This window comes from Pituophis catenifer, unplaced genomic scaffold, assembly GCF_029215685.1.
Source record: "Pituophis catenifer annectens isolate HBS135680 unplaced genomic scaffold, rPitCat1.0.hap2 SCAF_6, whole genome shotgun sequence".
Taxonomy (NCBI): Eukaryota; Metazoa; Chordata; class Lepidosauria; order Squamata; family Colubridae; genus Pituophis; species Pituophis catenifer.
The window spans coordinates 49,021,728-49,041,940 of NW_027256886.1; the positions used below are offsets into that span (position 1 = coordinate 49,021,728).

Below are 20,213 nucleotides of genomic sequence, written 5' to 3' on the forward strand. Positions count from 1 at the left end.
CCAAAATTTATGTTGCTAAGTAAGACATTTGTTAAGTGAGTTTTACGACTTTGCATGCCACAACTTGTTAAGTGAATCACTGCAGTTGTTAAATTAGTAACCCAGTTTTTAAGTAATCTAGTTTCCCCATTGATTTTGCTCATCAGAAGGTTGTAAACTTTGATCACATGATTCTGGGACTGCAACTGTCATAAATATGAACCAATTGCTAAGCATCTGAATTTCGATCACATGACCATGGGGATGTTGCAACAGTGATAAGTGAAAAACGGACATAAGTCACTTGTTTCAGTGCTGTTGTAACTTTGAATGGTCACTAAATGATCTGTTGTAAATCGAGGACTACCTGTACTCATGTTGGTGGTCCAACCTTCTAGAGCAGAGTTTCTCAACCTTGGTACCTTTAAAATACATATTCCCCATCGCTTGTTGGGAAATTCTGGGAATTGAAATTCTCAGATTTTAAAATTGTGAAGGTTGAGAAACAATGCTCTAGATAGGATATAGGAAAACTGTGTGGACAGTGGGATAGAAAGCTAGAAAGGAAGAGTTGGATAAAACTAACTTTTTTTTTGTAGAGCTGGATAAAATCTAAGTGGGATTAGGGAATGCTAAATTGTCAAGAGTATATTTAAAATAACTTCTTTTTTTATCTTTATAAATTTTCCATGTGTTTTTTTTAATTACAAGAGTTATTGTGGGGCCCCAAATCTGCATTACTCTTCCAGATTTTCAATTTATGGTACTTTTAAAGTGATTGTTGTACAGCTACATTCCAGAATATCAGAGCATTCTATCACGTAACACCAGTTTAGAGCAAGGCAGGGAGCCTCATTGAAATATCTTGTCAGCTGATTACTTATGTTAAGATCTTTGGTTTTTATGCAATTAGAATAGCAATCCTAACTTATATTAGTGCAGTTTTGGGAAATATATCTTTCATTCCTTATAAACAATTAAAGAAGAATCGTTACGAACTGTGATTTTATATCTTTTTTTTGCAGAGCAAATCAACATGGGGTTTTGAGAACATCTGTGCATTAATGTCTCTCTTCTCTCCTTATGTTACAGAACTTCTAATGAAGATTTTTTTGACTATCTAAGCACCAGTAGCCGAGTTTTCTGATACTGAAGCTGTCTGGATCCAACATGTAGCAGATAATTACTATGCCACCACACTTGTTACTTCTAGGCCACACTTTTGTCTTTTAAACCTCCTTGTATATCAACAGTGAATGAATCTTCTTAATTTCTTTTTTGGATTTTGTTAACTAAAATTCAAGTTGGATTTCAAGTGGTATTAATTAAACTAAGGAACAATGAGTAGTAGTCTTGGAAAAGAAAAAGATTGTAAGGAGAAAGATCCCAAAGTGTCTTCAGCAAAAGAAAGGGAGAAAGAGGCCAAGGCCTCCGGTGGATTTGGGAAAGAAAGTAAAGACAGAGAATCTAAGACCAAAGGGAAGGAAGCCAAAGATGGGAAAAAGGACTCTAGTAGTGCACAGCCAGGCGTGGCTTTTTCAGTAGACAACACAATAAAACGGCCCAACCCAGCTCCAGGTGCCCGTAAAAAATCCAGTAATGCTGAGGTGATCAAAGAGCTAAACAAATGTCGGGAAGAAAATTCAGTACGTTTGGACTTGGCTAAGAGGTCTATACATCTTCTCCCATCATCTATCAAAGAGTTAACCCAGTTGACGGAACTTTATTTATATGGAAATAAGTTACAGTCACTACCTGCTGAGGTAGGCTGTCTTGTGAATCTGGAAACTTTGGCCTTAAGTGAGAACTCACTCACCAGCCTTCCGGACTCCCTTGGTAACTTGAAACAGCTTCGTATGGTTGATCTACGGCATAACAAATTGAGAGAGATTCCTCCTGTGGTGTATAGGCTAACTTCCCTTACTACACTTTATCTGCGCTTTAATCGTATCACTTCAGTGGAAAAGGATATCAAGAACTTATCCAATCTCACCATGCTAAGCATACGGGAGAACAAAATCAAACAACTCCCTGCAGAAATTGGTAAGACTTCTTAAAATCCTGTATGAAATGCTTATTTCTTGTCTACATTGGTATTATTGTATATCTGCTATTAATGAGCAAAAGTTGTAGCAATTAAAACATATTGATACTAATTAAGACTTGATGGCACAGTGGTTAGAATGCAGTATTGCAAGCTAACTCTGCCTACACTCTGGAATTCATCCTGATGGGGCTCGAGGTTGAGTCAGCCTTCCATCCTTCTGAGATTATTAAAATTTACCACATATTCAACAGTCTATTTATAATGAATGGCAATTTTTAACTACTGTCTCATAGATTTATTTCACTTGAAATAATACATAAAAAGGTAAATGAAAAGGTTTCAGCTGTCCAGTTGTATCCAATTCTAGAGAGCCAGCATGGTTTCTTGGCTAAGGAAGCCAGCATTGCCCATAGACATTCTGTGGTCATGGGCCAGTGTGATTATACATTGATTTACATGAAATGCTGTTACCTTCCCATCAAAGTGGTACCTATTTATTTACTTGCATTTACCGTATTTTTCGGAGTATAAGATGCACTTTTTTTTCCCCTAAAAGAGGGTAAAAATTTGGGTGCATATTATACACCGAATGTAGCCCCGCCCAGCCACCGGCCCCCACCCTTTTGGAGGTTTTGGAGGCTGCAAACGCAGCCTCTCAAATGGAGAGCCTCTCAAACAGATTTTTTTTTTCTAATTTTTTTCTCCCCCCAAAAGAGCCTGTAGTACAGTGGACTAAGCACTGTTATTAACATCTGCTGCTTGCAGTTACTGCAAGTTCAAATCTCACCAGGCTCAAAGTTGACTCAGCCTTCCATCCTTTCAAAGGTAGGTGAAGTGAGGACCCAGATTGTGGGGGCAATAAGATGACTTTGTATAAATATACAAAAGTATGAAGGCTATTGCTTAACGCATTGTAAGCCGCCCTGAGTCTCAGGAGAAGGGCGGCATATAAATTAAAAGCAAAAAAAAAAAAAGTGCGTCTTATACTCTGGAGCGTCTTATACTCCGAAAAATATGGTATATGCTTTCGAACTGCTAGGTGGGCAGAAGCTGGGGAATTAACAGAAGCTCACCCCGTTGTGCGGTATTCAAGTCTTGAACCCAGGCTGTCAGCTTTCCAGTTGACAAGCTCAACTTCTTTAACTACTGAGCCATTGTGTCCCCCCCATGATACATATCCATTTTTAAAATTTTGATTTTGAAGCTACTGTTTACTTCAGGATTGAACGGCATGAATTAAAACTCCGGGATATTTTTGGGATTTGTCTTATTGCCATTTATGTAGTTCCTTTTGAAAATACTCAATTAGCTAGATAGTATGAAATCTATTTTCCCAAAGGCAACAGCAAAACTACTCAAGCAATCTCAAGATTTGCAACTTATCTCACATATAGTTGGCTGGTACGGTAAGAATATGTTATGGTTTTTAAGAATGGTTTCTTTATTTCTCAACCAAATATTCTACCTCTGTGAAATATTTCTCTTCTCCTCCTACCTAGATTTCCTTAGTTCACTGTAATCTTTTCCCAAACTGCACCCTGCCTCCAGCACAATTTTTTCCCTAGTTCTTCTAAAGCTTTGGCGAGTTCCACTCTACTCCCAAACACATTGTGCAAATGTAAGATGATATGACTAGAAAGCACTGTTGCACTTTGAAACAAATCCATTGCAAGGATTTTTTTAAAAAATTATAAACAGGGCAAGTTGAGTCACTTGAGGGCTGAAGATACGTGTAAGAACAGACCTGTGTTAATGGGCATAGCATTGCTGACTTCTGAGCTAAAGAAATGGACTATTTAACATATTTGATAGCATAGATAGCATAATTTTTTTCTTCTCTGTATAGTTTGGAGAATAGTTTAAAATGAAAAATCCTGACAATAGATTACAATAAAAAATGTAGGTTCTTTTAAGAAAAAATGGAGAAAATTTCCCTCTTTTAAGATCTAATGTTTTCCATATCTGTGTATGAAATTTTCTATTACATTGAAGCAGCAAAAATGAAGAGAGGGATAGAAAAATGATAAATGATAGTGAGTAACAGACTAAGCATGAAAAAATAAGAAAGAAATATGGGTGTGTGTTTGACCGGATTTAAGGTGTTTTTATAACTGGAAATATTGGTTCAGGTTTAGTACGGGTGGTTTTTTACAGTGGGGCAAAAAAGTATTTAGTCAGCCACCAATTGTGCAAGTTCTCCCACTTAAAAAGATGAGAGAGGCCTGTAATTGTCATCATAGGTAGACCTCAACTACGAGAGACAAAATGAGAAAACAAATCCAGACAATCACATTGTCTGATTTGGAAAGAATTTATCTGCAAATTATGGTGGAAAATAAGTATTTGGTCACCTACAAACAAGCAAGATTTCTGGCTGTCACAGACCTGTAACAACTTCTTTAAGAGGCTCCTCTGTCCTCCACTCATTACCTATATTAATGGCACCTGTTTGAACTTGTTATCAGTATAAAAGATACATGTCCACAACCTTAAACAGTCACACTCCAAACTCCACTATGGTGAAGACCAAAGAGCTGTCGAAGGACACCAGAAACAAAATTGTAGACGTGCACCAGGCTGCAAAGACTGAATCTGCAATAGGAAGCAGCTTGGTGTAAAGAAATCAACTGTGGGAGCAATAATTAGAAAATGGAAGACATACAAGACTACTGATAATCTCCCTCGATCTGGGGCTCCACGCAAGATCTCACCCCGTTAGGTCAAAATGTTCACAAGAACGGTGGGCAAAAATCCCAGAACCACACGGGGGGACCTAGTGAATGACCTGCAGAGAGCTGGGACCAATGTAACAAAGGCTACCATCACTAACATACTACGCCGCCAGGGACTCAGATCCTGCAGTGCCAGATGTGTCCCCCTGCTTAAGCCAGTATATGTCCGGGCCCGTCTGAAGTTTGCTAGAGAGCATTTGGATGATCTAGAAGAGGATTGGAAGAATGTCATGTGGTCAGATGAAACCAAAGTAGAACTGTTTGGTAGAAACACAACTCGTCGTGTTTGGAGGAGAGAGAATGCTGAGTTGCATCCAAAGAACACCATACCTACTGTGAAGCATGGGAGTGGCAACCTCATGCTTTGGGGCTGTTTCTCTGCAAAGGGACCAGGACGACTGATCCGTTTACAGGAAAAAATGAATGGGGCCATGTATTGTGAGATTTTGAGTGCAAACCTCCTTCCATCAGCAAGGGCATTGAAGATGAAATGTGGCTGGGTCTTTCAGCATGACAATGGTCCCAAACACACCGCCCGGGCAACGAAGGAGTGGCTTCGTAAGAAGCATTTCAAGGTCCTGGAGTGGCCTAGCCATTCTCCAGATCTCAACCCCATAGAAAACCTTTGGAGGGAGTTGAAAGTCCGTGTTGCCCAGCGACAGCCCCAAAACATCACTGCTCTAGAGGAGATCTGCATGAAGGAATGGGACAACATACCAGCAACAGTGTGTGCCAACCTTGTGAAAACTTACAGAAAACGTTTGACCTCTGTCATTGCCAACAAAGGATACATAACAAAGTATTGAGATGAACTTTTGATATTGACCAAATACTTATTTTCCACCATAATTAGCAAATAAATTCTTTCCAAATCAGACAATGTGATTGTCTGGATTTGTTTTCTCATTTTGTCTCTCATAGTTGAGCTCTACCTATGATGTCAATTACAGGCCTCTCTCATCTTTTTAAGTGGGAGAACTTGCACAATTGGTGGTTGACTAAATACTTTTTTGATCCACTGTATATGGCTAGTGCAGACACCTTTGTAATAAAATTTCCCTTGGCATATTGGGGGAAAAACCAATCTCCCTATTGTTTGAGAAATATAGATGCATTTTTCCTGAAATTGATTTTTTATTGTAAAACTCCTCTGTTGTATTATTTAATATTTTCCTGTACATGTCTAGACATCTTCAAAGGATTCTGAACTTGCATAATTTCTCAGTTCAAAAGTTAAAAGTTTTACAGCAAAACAATCTAATTTTATATGCCTGAATTGTTAAATTCAGGTTAGCTTATAGAAAGGGCAACAAAAGTTGACATGTTAATTAGCCTATATATTTCTCAAACAATAGGGAGATTGGTTTTTCCCCCAATATGCCAAGGGAAATTATATTTCAGTTCAGACTAATGGGTTCTAATATTGTATGTGCTGCCTCCTGAGCTTTTTAGCACCTGGACATGACAGCATAGTAATAATAAAGTGTTACTGGGCCTTGATCTTTATTATCAGGAATAGCAAATTAATATAATACTTGGTACTTCATACATTTGCCGCAAAGGGTACCGTGTTAAAAACTTTGGAACTATAAAAGTATTTCTGCTAATTTCTAAGCCTAATGTATTATGGAAAAATTGTTTGTTTTTTCCAGTCATTGTGAAACTAATACATATGGCTTAATTTTATGTTTTTCTGACTACTTCAAGTTTGTGTACACTTTTTTAGCTTCTGAAAACAGTCTGTATTTTCCCTATATGATTTAGTGCAGGCTTTATCATGAGGAACATTAAAATGTCAATCTGCTTAAAAATTTTAAAATTAAGAAAAAACAGACCAAATTAACAGTCAAACCAAGACTGTTGGCTATTTTATATATTGTTTATGAAGTTTGAATTATTTTCCATCAAATGAACTGCTGCAGGAAGAAATTCTGTCTGAGAAGTGGATTTGTGTGGGGTGAATTTGAGAAAATGGGCACTAGGAGAAAAAGAAGAAGAGGAAGTAAATAGATGCAAAATAAGAGCTAGTGACATGGAGAAGATTTCAGGTTCCAGAGTTCACTTTCCATTACCTTTTTATCTCAGCCTTTATTCAACTTTGATTCCTGGGTGAATCACTCATTAGACTTAGTGTTCACTTTGGAACAAATGGTGCATGATCTGAAAATGAGGAACAGTATAATTAGTCCCTTGCCATAGGTGTCAAATTACACATTATTTTCATTCCTGACGGCTTATCCTGGACATCTGATGGATTCCAGCTAATTGATGGATTGTTCTGTTAGGTACAATTCTTACTGGTTTTCTGCAGAACAATTTTAAAAAGGCTAAATTATCAGGTATTGGCAAGTGATTATTAGTTTTCTTGTTTGATACTTGACACAGGACTTCTGTCTGTTTATTTTATTGATGCTCAGTATAGCTAATATAACTTGGTGTGTATAATTTCTAATTATATAATTTGCTTGTACTCTTGTTTGGATATTTTTTTTAAGAATACTTAATACTTTTTGGGATCATCTGAATTCTTCAAGCATTCCTTCAAAAGAAAAGAACACTGCAAAATGTTTCTTTTTCAAATACTATTGTCTTAGTTGTTCTTTTTAAAATCTTAAATGATATAAAATACAATAATAAAAATAAAATACAACAATAATACTTAACATAAAATAAGGCAGGTATTTTTTGGTTTTGTTAGGCCATTAATATGAATTATTTTAATTTTTTAAATTATACATTGAATAATTTGAATATGGCAGCATTTTTCTAACCCAATATTTCCCTTTACCACAAATTATTTTATAGAAATGTTAATTTTATTTATTTGTATACAACTTCCTCATTATTACAGGAATTTATGAAACCATGGAGAGATATATATCTTGGAACTCCAGTACACAATAACATGTCTTTTCCTACAAAATTTCTCTGTAGTACAGAGTCTTAAAACTCAGTTGAAGTGTTTTGGTTTGAACAACAACCTCTGCTGCATTGGATTTTTAAAAATAAATTCTAGTAATTCCTAATTATTTTATTTATTTAATTCTAATAAAAATGAGCAAGCAGAACATACAATGGAATGGGATGTTAAAAGCAAGCAATAATATTCAAGAATGTTAAAAAGTGGTATTACTTGATGTGTGTCTTTATATTGTTTGTCTGTTCTTAATCTTAGCTATAATCCTTTGTGATCTATCAGATGAAATGACAATATTAAACACTTAAATTTATTTATTTAAATAATGAAAAAGCTTTTATCCCGTTTTGCTACAAAATCTCAAACAATGTGATTTTGTTCATTGTCAGGTGAGTTGTGTAACCTCATAACACTGGATGTAGCCCACAATCAGCTTGAACATCTTCCAAAGGAGATTGGCAATTGCACACAGATCACCAAACTTGATCTACAGCACAATGAACTTTTAGATCTTCCAGACACTATAGGTAAGTAAAAATATCATAATTCATTTATTAGATTTATATTCTGCCTTTATTTTTACAACTCAAGGCATACTTCTCCCTTTTCCTATTTTTACAACAACATCATCAACAACAACAACAACAACCACCCTGAATAGGGTTAGGCTAAGAGACGGTTTTCTCTTAGCCTAAGGCTTTCCATGCCTTCAGATAGACAAGAACTCACCATTGCCTGGTTTCTAAATCAATATCTTAACTACACCAAACTGGCTCTTTTCTTTAAAATTTATATAAACAAACTAACAATTCATATATGCTTATTATTATGTAAATGAGCAGTTTGATCATAAGTGTCCTGTTGATCATTTGCAATAAGTTCATTTAAAATTTGGTTATTATTGTAGACATGCATGGATTTGCATTGTAAGATCCATTTAAAATATTGCAATTTTCATAGATGAAAAAACAGTTAATGTAGGAAAATCTATAAATTATATAGTAAGACATAGTGATTGCAAAATAGGTTTGGAAAATACTATCAACTTCAATTTCCAGTTTCTGGATATTTTTTCTGTACTTAAAATATTTTCATTTCATTTTCACATGAGGTTAATGGAGTATTTTTGTTTGTTTTGAGGAAACAATAATATGCACATTTATATAAAATATTGCTGAATAGATTCATTTCTTGCCAGCGGTGAAGAAATGGAGAATTTATATGTCAGTATTTTCAAACTGATAAATACAAAGCAATACATTGTTTTTGTTTGAAGTTTGGCCTGGACATAGATGTTTTTGGCAGCTATGTATACAAATTGTGATCTCAGAAGCCGTGCAGGGTTAGTTTTAGTATTCAAAGATTGTTCCTGGGAATTAGGGCTTTTGGCTGAAGTAGGACCTGGAAAAACCTTCCCAAAAGTGGTTGAAAGCAAAAGTGTTACCTTATATGTCAAGAAAACATGTAGTTCAGTCATCAAGAGTTGAGCTTGATTCCAAATTATACTTACCTTGAATCTTTAAGGAAAAAGGAAAAAAGCATGATAAAAGAGCTCTTTATTTCAGAACAAATCCAGGTCAAATAGGAAAGAGATAACTCTTAAACCACTTGAGCAAAATCTTGCTTTGGCCTCATTGTTATTTTAGTACCTAGTCTCTTTCTGGATTACTAATACTATGCTAGGTAGCAAAATACAATTTTTAATTTTGTATGAGCAATTCCTTGTCCTCAGCAAAAGCTTAGCTTGTTTGTTATGACTATCCTGCCAATATCAGGATTTTCTGGTTTCTCCCTCCCCTCCATCATAAATCCTAAAACAATACAGAGGATAGATAGGTCACAGGTATTTTCCCTTTAAATAATACTTTGCCTGAGTATTCCTAGAAAATAACTATCAGATACTAATGGACACATCCCTCAGCCTGAGACAGATATGAAAAAATATTTTCAGCAACATGCTGAGATTTAGAAACCAGTTGACAAGGATTTGCATTTCTTTTTCAGCAACAAACATTTATAGTCATAGTAAGAATGCTTCAGGCTCTGATTCTCAAAGTATCCATCATATGACAAACAAGACCAGACTTGACAGATTGTTGCTGAGTCTGTAAAAGTAGAAGTGGCTGTTTTTTGTGTTTGAAATGCTATTTAATGAGAAGAATTGTTATGATTGTATATAAAGATAGATAAGCAACATGTACAGGTAGTCCTCGACTTACAACAGTTCATTTAGTGATTTTTCAAAGTTACAATGGCACTGACAAAAGTGATTTATGACCATTTTTCACATTTACGACCTTTGTAGCATCCCCATGATCATGTATTCAAAATTCAGACGCTTGGCAACTGGTTCATACTTATGCGGTGTTCCAAAGTCATGTGATCATCTGTTGCGATCTTCTGTCAAGCAAAGTCAATGAGTAAGCCAGATCCACTTAAGAACCAGGTTATTAACTTAACAACTGCACTAACTGTGGCAAGAAAGGTTGTAAAATGGGGCAAAACTCACTTAACAAATTTCTCACTTAACAACAAAATGTTGGGTTCAATTGTATCAAGGACTACCTGTATTGCTTGCTATATTTTAAGGAACGATAAGCCACTTCATAGCCTTAGTGAAGTTATCACAGATAGTATCAGGTGAAATGCTCCCGGTTCGGACTGGATCGCCCGATCCGGTAGCGATGGCGACGGGTGGTTCGGAGAACTGGTAGCAAAAATCCCTGCCCCCCCCCCATGCCCAGCTGAGCCACACGATCATCAGAGGCTTTTTTAAAATTATTTTTAAAAGCATTTTTTCTACAACCTCTTTGGCCGAAAAATTGCTTTTAAAAGTTTTTTTTTAAAAAAAAAACCTCTAATGATCACGCGGCTCAGCGTGATCGGCCAAAGAGGTTGTAGAAAAAATGCTTTTAAAAGCCTCTTTTTTTTTTATTGAAAAGTTTTACAAAAACAACAATTTTTCCCCACCCCTTTTCCCACCCCTCCCCCCGACTTCCCAGAGCAAAACGCAAGGTATTTCAATTAACAATTAACAATAAACTAAATTGCTTAACTATCCTTTAAACTGTCATATCCCCCTTAAAAAAAAATACTTAACCCCACCATAGTTAATATAATACTTCAAGGATATAATACTACTAGAGTTAAATATTCACTCATAAGCTATTTGATATTTTTTAGTCTGATACTTATTTTGAATATAATCAATCCATTTTCTCCATTCCAGTATATATCTTTCTTGGTTATAGTCCTTCAAATATGCTGAAATTTTAGCCATTTCAGCTAGGTTAGCCACTTTCAATATCCAGACTAACTTTCAGTTTCCACTCCGCTCATAACAAAGGCGTCTTCTCCAGCCTCCAGCTCAAGAAAGTTCCGTTTGCAACAATGTATACACGGAGTTAAGCTTTGTTACTTCTAAATGCTTGCTCTCTTGCTTCCGCTCTGTCTGCTTCTTTAATAATCAATCCAACTCACTTTTCGCTGGCAGAATTGGACGCGACGTCTAGCTCTGCCTGGGCAGAGTCGCCAAAGATCCGGAGCGTTGGGAGGGCTAAACTGGGGAGCTCTCACCCTCCAAGCCCATGGCTTTGTTCCAGGAGCTTTCTGGGAGCTCTACCCACCCCCTCCGGCTCTCCTCTCCTTCTTTTCCCGAAGGAAAAGCGCTGTTTAGCGCTGTCAGGGCGGTTTTACGAGATCGCGAGGCTGGCGGTCTATGGAGACCGTCCATGAACGTCTGCGGAGCCAACCGGAAGTCGCTTTTAAAAGCCTCTTGATGATCCCAGCTGAGTTGCCTGATTGGCAGAGGCTTTTAAAAGCATTTTTTAACAATCTCTTTGGCCGAAGAGGTTGTAGAAAAAATGCTTTTAAAAGTAAAAAGTAAAAAAAAAAAGTTGGCCACGCCCACCCAGTCACATTACCACCACCACCACCAAGCCACACCCACAGAACCGGTAGTAACAAATTTTAGATTTCACCACTGGATAGTATGTAGTAAACATAAGGCATTGAGAAGCATGAAAAGTCATTTAGGCAACCTCTCTTTTTTCAATATAGAAGTATTGTTTTGTTGGTTAGAATTGATAAATTCAGATATACCCAGTTAGGATTTGGATATATAAGTTAGGGTGATATTATTCAGTTTTTAAAGTATTATTACTCTGGTGTTTTGTTTTTCTTGTTTGTTTTAGATACATACCTGTTTTATTCTTTATCATTCCCCCCTTTCATTCTTAACAATATTCAATTTATTTTTGTATTTATAATAAATATATAGATCCGGTATTCATACTCATGTATTACAAATATGATAATAGTTGATAAAGTTAATATGGTAATGGTAATAAAATTACTTGATATTTTATGTAAATGATTTTGAAATTGTATTGTTACTTGTATTTTTAAAAATGTATGTTTCTTTCACATGTCTCTTTTCTTTGAAGTAGATAACTCTCCTTGGTGATGGCTTATTTGTAATTATGTTAAAACTTTAGTGAAAGAAAGATTAGTTTTCATGAGCAGAAAAGCATATGCTTCTAGGAAAGTGAGGAATGTCCAACTCAGAGAGTGATTTTACTTAATGTATTATTTTTGTTAAAAAAACAGCCTAAAAACTGATGCTCTCTGGTTGGTTTATAATAAAACACACTAAAAATGCAATCTGAATGAAATCATAAAAATAAAATAAAATAAAAACACAAAAAACATAACCGAGAAGGTTCCTTAGATATATCTTCTGAAGAATGGGGCCTCACAGAATGACTGTCCATTGGCTCATTTTGAACAGGAATATACTATTTGGAGTAGATGTTCTTGAAGATGTCCAATAACTAAGCCTTCTAGTTGCTCTCATTGTTCACCATTTATATCTAACTTTCAAATATATACTTTCAACTATACTATATTTCTCTTTCAAACATTTTTCTTTCTCACATTCATACATTTGTCACAAATAGTAGTGACTACAAAAATCTGATCAGCGTATCTCCTCCATAGAATAAGGTTTCAATGAATTTTCCAAATTATTGCTTGTTGTTAGGTCCCATAGATTTTTGGAGACTTCTACCAAATACCTTAGCACATACTCTACAGTATGTCACAGAAGTCAGTACTTCCCTTCACATTTTGTAAATATTTAAGTATATCTTTTCATGTGACAACACTGAAGAAATGACACTTGGCTACAATATAAGGTAGTGGGTATACAGCTTGTATAACGGTGTAAATGTGCTGTCCCCTAAAAGTAACGCAACACACAGCCATTAATGTCTCAACTGCTGGCAACAAAAGTGAGTACATCCCTAAGTGATAATATCCAAATGGGGCCCAAAGTGTCCATATTTTGTGTGGCCACCATTATTTTCCAGTACTTCCTTAATCTTCTTGGGCATAGAATTCACCAGAGCTTCACAGGTTGCCACTGGAGTCCTCTTCCACTTCTCCATGACGACGTCATGGAGCTGGTGGATGTTAGAGACCTTGCGCACCTCCACCTTCCATTTCAGGATGCCCCACAGATGCTCAATAGGGTTTATGTCTGGAGACATGCTTGCCAGTCCATCACCTTTACCCTCAGCTTCTTTAGCAAGGTAGTGGTTGTTTTGGAATTGTGTTTGGGGTCGTTATCATGTTGGAATACTGCCTTGTGGCCCAGTCTCCGAAGGAAGGGGATCATGCTCTGCTTCAGTATGTCATAGTACATGTAGGCATTCATGGTTCCCTCAATGAACTGTAACTCCCCAGTGCCAGCAGCACTCATACAGCCCCAGACCATGACATTCCCACCACCGTGCTTGACTGTAGGCAAGGCATACTTGTCTTTGTACTCCTCACCTGATTGCAGCCATACACGCTTGACACCATCTGAACCCAATAAGTTTATTTTGGTCTCATCGGACCACAGGACATAGTTCCAGGAATCCATGTCTTAAGTCTGCTTGTCTGCAGCAAACCGTTTGTAGGCTTTCTTGTGTGTTATCTTTAAAAGAGGCTTCCTTCTCCATAGTAGTGGAGATAGCATCCAGGAATGGGTTGACCTCGTCTGGTTAGCTGATTGGATTGAGTCTGTCAGACCTGTTAGGACATGCCTCTGTTGCTAGGGCTCCCCAGCTTTTGACTCAGTCCTTCAGCTAGGACAGAGGTGTCAAGGCTTTTCTCCAAACCTTTGGACTGGAACATTCCTGGATCCTTTCTTCATCACTTTCTTCAATCTTCATGAGTGTTTAACCCAGCTGACTCCCGAACATCTGGTTGAGTCACTGGGGTCACCTCAGCGGCGAGGGCTTCACCTCAAGCCGCTGGAAGTGGTCTTCTCGGCTGTCAGGTTCCTCTTCCACACAGCTAATCCCAGGATTGTCATGTCAGGACTGTAAACTTTTGCTATCAGACAATCAGCTAAGCAGACAAGGTCACCCCATTCCTGGATGCTATCTCCACCCAATGAGAAGGAGCATATCAGATAAAACCAATGACCCTTCTGGGACGACAGCCCTGCAGACCAATTTGATGCAGCATGCGGCGTATGGTCTGAGCACTGACAGGCTGATCCCCCCACCACTTCAACCTCTGCAGCAATGCTGGCAGCACTCATACGTTTTATTTCCCAAAGCCAACCTCTGGATATGTCGCTGAGCACGGGCACTCAACTTCTTTGGTCAACCATGGCGAGGACTGTTCTGTGTGGAAACTGTCCTGTTAAACCACTGTATGGCCACCGTGCTGCAGCTCAGTTTCAGGGTCTTGGCAATCTTCTTATAGCCTAGGCCATCTTTATGTAGAGCAACAATTCGTTTTTTCAGATCCTCAGAGAGTTCATTGCCATGAGGTGCCATGTTGAACTTTCAGTGACCAGTATGAGAGAGTGAGAGCGATAACACCAAATTTAACACACCTACTCCCCTTTCACACCTGAGACCTTATAACACTAACGCATCACATGACACCAAGGAGGGAAAACAGCTACTTGGGCCCCATTTGGACATTATCATTTAGGGGTGTACTCACTTTTGTTGCCAGCAATTTAGACATTAATGGCTGTGCGTTGCGTTATTTTGAGGGGATAGCACATTTACACTGTTATACAAGCTGTATACTCACTACTTTACATTGTAGTCAAGTGTCATTTCTTCAGTGTTGTCACATGAAAAGATATACTTAAATATTTACAAAATGTGAGGGGGTGTACTCACTTCTGTGATATACTATATAAGACTAATTCATCTAAGTTTTCTATTCTGTTATTATTTTTTTCTTTGAATAAGAGAACAATAACTATATTTTTCCCATTTCGGGCATAGGAGAAGGCTTTACAATCATGTTAAACAAGCATCACAACCACTATAAACAAACCACATTTATATTTTAACATTTTGCCAGGTAGCCCATCTATAGCTGCAACTTTAGTAGTTTTCAGGGGTTTAGCAGCATTTCTAACTTTCTTTTTGTAAAGGACAGTAACTTTGATTTCATTTATTTTGATTCCATTCTGCAAATCATCCTTTTATGCAAACCTTTACAATACTCTTTCCAATTCCTCTTTCCTATCAGTTAACCCTAAGTCATCTCATAATTTTTATTTGTCATTCCATTCATTCTATTGGTGCCTTCTCATTTGGCTGTTTTCCTCCATTTCTGAAACTTTTAAAACTCCCATCAAACTTTCTCAGTATTGTTGCGTCTTTTAAAATCATTCCTTGTTCTTTGACTACATTCTTTGCAGTTATCTTTTTTTCTGTATACATAGCATAGAATGTCTTTCATCATACTTTTGCAACAGTTGTTTTTTTACATGGAGTTACCTATTCTCGTGTCTGTTCTTTTTCACTCATTTCTTTCACTTTTCTATGTCTGAATCTATCCTTCATTCAGAAATTAATATCACTCTTGTATTTTCCTATGAATTTTTTCATCAGTCCACTAGATCTGTCCACTAGATCTGAACATTGTTGGTTATATCCTTTTTTAAAATTCTCAAGCTAAGACATAACTGCATTTCTTTCAATACAGATTAATTCAATTCATTCAATCAATCAATCAATCACGCATGCATGAATTCATTCATTTTAGCATTTGCTTCTCTTACATTCTAAATAAGTTTTCCATATATTTATGGGCCCATAAATATTGATCACTGTTGCCATCATTATTTGGTGAATTGAATCATTCAGAGTTAGTAAAATAAGGAAAACCTTCTATACTAGCTTTAATTTTTAATTTTAATTTACTCTGTGCAGCATTCTGTTAACAGAAAGGGTAAGATAAGTTAGTTCAGGCATAAACAATACAACAAAATGTTTATTTAGCAGACCTTCTCATGCAATGGACCAGGTTATAGCATTTGGGTAATTATTTCATTATGCAAATAATTAAAAGGACCCCATTTGAATATTGTATTTAACAGATGTAAGTTGCTGCAATAATATACTTAGTGCACATTTATGAACAACAAACCATTCCTTCCCATTTGTCTGTTAAAATGAAGTTCCATTGTTTACATATATATGTGGTTTAGTTCATTTGTAGTACTAGACTTTTATCTGTAATCTTGGTAGACAATCTAATTGTCTACCAATAGTCAAAATAGGCAAGGTCTGTCTAATGTGTCATGAACATCTTTTTGCTAAGATTCTGGGTGTGTTTTTCCTTTGCTTTTCCTTTCTCCAACCCCCCCCCCCCTTTTTGTGTGTGGGGGAGGAGGGGAGAAATTTACCGATACGTATTCTGTTTTCTAATTCTTAAAGTACCTCGAATGAAAGATCTGTGCTTTAGTGCAGCTTTTATCTGCAGACACATTTTAAAGTTAAGAGTTGTGCTATGAGCTGGCAGGTCTAATTTTTTTCTCTTACTTTTAGCTGTGCTTCCAGAATTTACAGTTTTTTTAGGTAGTGTGTCTTGGCATTGGTACTTTTTAAAACTGATTAATATCTTGAGTTTTTAATTACCTGAATCACATGAGTGAAACTAAGGTTTTTGTACATAAAATAGTTTACCTTGAGAGTGTTTCCCCAGTACTCATTATTGCACTAAATAATATCTATACACTCAGAAGCAATTTTCTGTGTCTGCAAAAAATTTCAGGAGACAACGGAAGATCTTTCATTAATTAGCTTTTGGCATGACGTTCACTTGCAAGCTTTTTTGTTTCCCTGCTTTTGAAAGCTATTAATGTTGCCCCTCCTCTCATAAGGAAATACTTTTCTTGTAATCTTAAAATGTGTAAATTGCTCTAAAGTATTGTGGTGATGACAGCCAGTAATGATTAAAAAGAAACAAAGCATTTAGAAGTAGGCATTTAAAGTATTGCTGGGAAGCCAGAAATGAAAGCAAAGCACAGTGGTGGAAAATTATCTTGACTAATGGAATATTGTTGAAATACTGATGAATTTGTTAGAATTGTATTTATACGTTGGAAAATTATCCTAATGCTTATATGTGTGAAAAGTGTATGCCTTTTTCAATAAACAGTAATAAAAGAGAAAGAGGGACTTACCCTTTCCCAAGAATAAATACAGCTAGTAGGAGTTTCTAAACATAAGATTCTTAAACATTTTGTTTCTTTTTCAGGAAATCTATCTACTTTGAAAAGCCTTGGTTTGAGATATAATCGTCTCTCAGCAATACCCAGGACTCTAGCACAGTGCAGTAAACTTGATGAGTTAAATTTGGAAAATAACATTATTTCTACTTTGCCAGAGGTAAGACACTTGAGAAGTAGGAGTTCCTGTAATAAAAATAAATTATTCAATTTGAGTAAAGTAAAATAAAAATTTCTTCATCATAAATTTTATAATACTAAGCAAAAGACAGAATTTGCTTATTTTATTAAATGTAGAAACCACTTGATTCTATTCTGGCTTCATTATGTTAGTTTAATCTTGAAAATTAAACAGGAGTGTGCCAGAAAAAGAAAGAAGCTTTTGATTTATTTAACATTGCCAAAAGACAGACTGAATGATTGAGATCTAAAGATTTATACTGCTTAAGATTTCTCTGTTAGGAAGATAGGTAGTTTCTAAATGAAGCTAAATCAAATTTACAAAAATTTTCAAATTTAGTAGCCATTATAATCCTCTTCATGAGTTGACCTCAATTTCATGCAGATTTCTTGACAATCTACAAATGCATTAAAAACATTAAAATAGGCAATATTAAATGCTTGTTAAAATAAACCAAAATATTCAGCAAATGCTTCCAAATTATAAACCAAGATTTGGAATATTATTATTCCAAATTAGTATTCGTAATATTATTATTACAAATGTTACAGCTTTATTCTGGATATTGGAGATGTCCCCCATCATCTTCACTTCAAAGCTCTTCTCATATTAAATTTTAAAATAAAATATGTAAATAAAAAAAATTATATATATATATATATATATATATATATATATATATATATATATATATATATATATATATATATATAATTTTTTTATTTATTTTTCAAACTTCTATACCGCCCTTCTCTCTTTCGGACTCAGGGCGGTGAACAGCCAAGATAAAAAACATTTATACATAAAAGTTAAAAATAGATTTAAAATAATTAAATAAATTTGGCCCGTAATTTAAAACTTATCAATTAAAATCCATATCAAATTTTAAAACCAACCATAAAATCAGGACAGTCCGGCTAACTGAAAAAAATAGGTTTTTAGGGCCCGACGAAAAGTCCGGAGGTCGGAGATCACTTGTATCTCTGGGGGTAGATTGTTCCAAAGGGTAGGTGCCACCACAGAGAAGGCTCTCCTCCTGGGGGTCGCCAGCCGACATTGTCTGGCCGACGGCGCCCTGAGGAGGCCCTCTCTGTGGGAGCAAACTGGCCGGTGGGAGGCAATTGGTGGCAGAAGGCGGTCCCATAAGTACCCTGGCCCTAAGCCATGGAGCGCTTTAAAGGTGATCACCATCACCTTGAAGCGCACCCAAAGTCCACCGGAAGCCAATGCAGCTCGCGCAGGAGAGGAGTCACATGGGAGCGCCCCGTTGCTCCCATAATCCCCCGCGCGGCCACATTCTGCACCAGTTGGAGCCTCTGGGTGTACCCCAAGGGGAGCCCCATGTAGACAGCGTTAACAATAGTCCAGATGAGAATATATATATATATATATATATATATATATATATATATATATATATATATATATATATATATATATATATATATATATATATATATAGGTTATTCTGCAAATGCATTAGGAGCTCCGTGTTCTTGACCCTAGGTATAATTTTCTGTTTCTTAGTTACAAACATGATTCTTTGAGTAGAACTAGTAGTTGTTCAGTTTATGGGCATAGAATCAGAAAGTACAAATACAGTATGTGAATTTACTTATTTGCATTCAATGTCCACAAAAAATAATCTGGAAGAAGAAATCTGACGTGACGATTGTAAAGTTACTTACACATCTGTATAATGCAAATAAATATGGATTAATATTTCAGTTCAAAGTGATATAATGTTGATATAAATGATTGGAATTGGCATTGAATAAGAAATGATCTAGAAATAAGGCACTGAAATCCATCAAATGTCATATAAATTATTAATACTAAAACTGATTGGGAATGAGTAAATATTGCTTGTAGACTTTGCTAATAGGAAAAAGTTGCTTAGTAATTAATCTCCTGTCCCAAGAACATTATAGAAGTTACTTAAGTGTATGTAATTAAACATACAAAAGAAAGTGACTGGAAATCAGATTGCTTTATAAATGGGCTCCCAGTCTAAAACACCCTTAACAAATAGAATTTTGCATTTTTAAGTGCTGATTTGTATATAATTTATAACTGTTCCTGAAAAGAGCCACTTATTAGAGAAGTAGTGTAATCCATTAAACATATCACTTTGGCTGCAGAAGAAAGAAAATGCATTTCTAAAGAAAACTGCAGAATTGCAAAACACACTAAGTTTTTAATGATAAAATGCCCGCTGAGTAAACATGTCTTAAAATATTAGCTGGAAAAAGTGGTTGTCCAATTCTATTAATAAATTGTTTATATTGGGATACTTTTAACAATAATACATTCAACTTTTAATTCTTAAAATGCTGGTGCATTTCAAAATGTATAGCTTTGAGCTAGTTTTGGGAAACATTCAAGATCATCTGAAAAGTCAGCTATTCAAAGTTTTCACTGTAGTTTTGGAATGAATGGCTGGATATCCTACCCTGCATTTAGACTGAATAATATTTTCTCCTTAAAAATGACATACTGTAAATAAATGATTAGTGTTTCATATGCGTAATATCTCTGCATCCTTTATAGTTATACATTTTAAAATTCAAGCAAAGATAATATGTTTTCCTTGGATAAAGATTTAAATCTTCCCTAATAGCGTCAGTTTTCATAGAATTGTAACAAGAATCCCGTGACAATATGGCAATTCGAAAGAGTGGCAAGTTTGTCTGTCACCTCTTCCTTTTTTATATGGGACATGAAACTTAATTTTTTTCTGGAGAATGACTTAATTTTTGTTTTATAAAACTTTACCTGTCTGCAAGGGGCTAAACTCTCTCAGAGATTGAGCTGTCTTTTTA

The 20,213-nt window shown here is 35.9% G+C and overlaps 1 protein-coding gene across 5 annotated transcripts in view; it reads left to right on the forward strand.

Moving 5' to 3' along the window:
• The window catches only part of SHOC2 (SHOC2 leucine rich repeat scaffold protein), a 77,119-nt gene that overhangs the window by 46,192 nt on the left and 10,714 nt on the right, over positions 1-20,213 (forward strand). For all 5 annotated transcript variants that reach the window (XM_070945031.1, XM_070945034.1, XM_070945035.1 and 2 more), the window contains exons 2-4: positions 1,072-2,022; positions 8,065-8,202; positions 17,240-17,370. In XM_070945031.1, coding sequence (XP_070801132.1) covers positions 1,320-2,022; positions 8,065-8,202; positions 17,240-17,370 — 972 coding nt within the window. In that variant the 5' untranslated portion in view covers positions 1,072-1,319. The remainder of the gene's footprint in view (positions 1-1,071; positions 2,023-8,064; positions 8,203-17,239; positions 17,371-20,213) is intronic.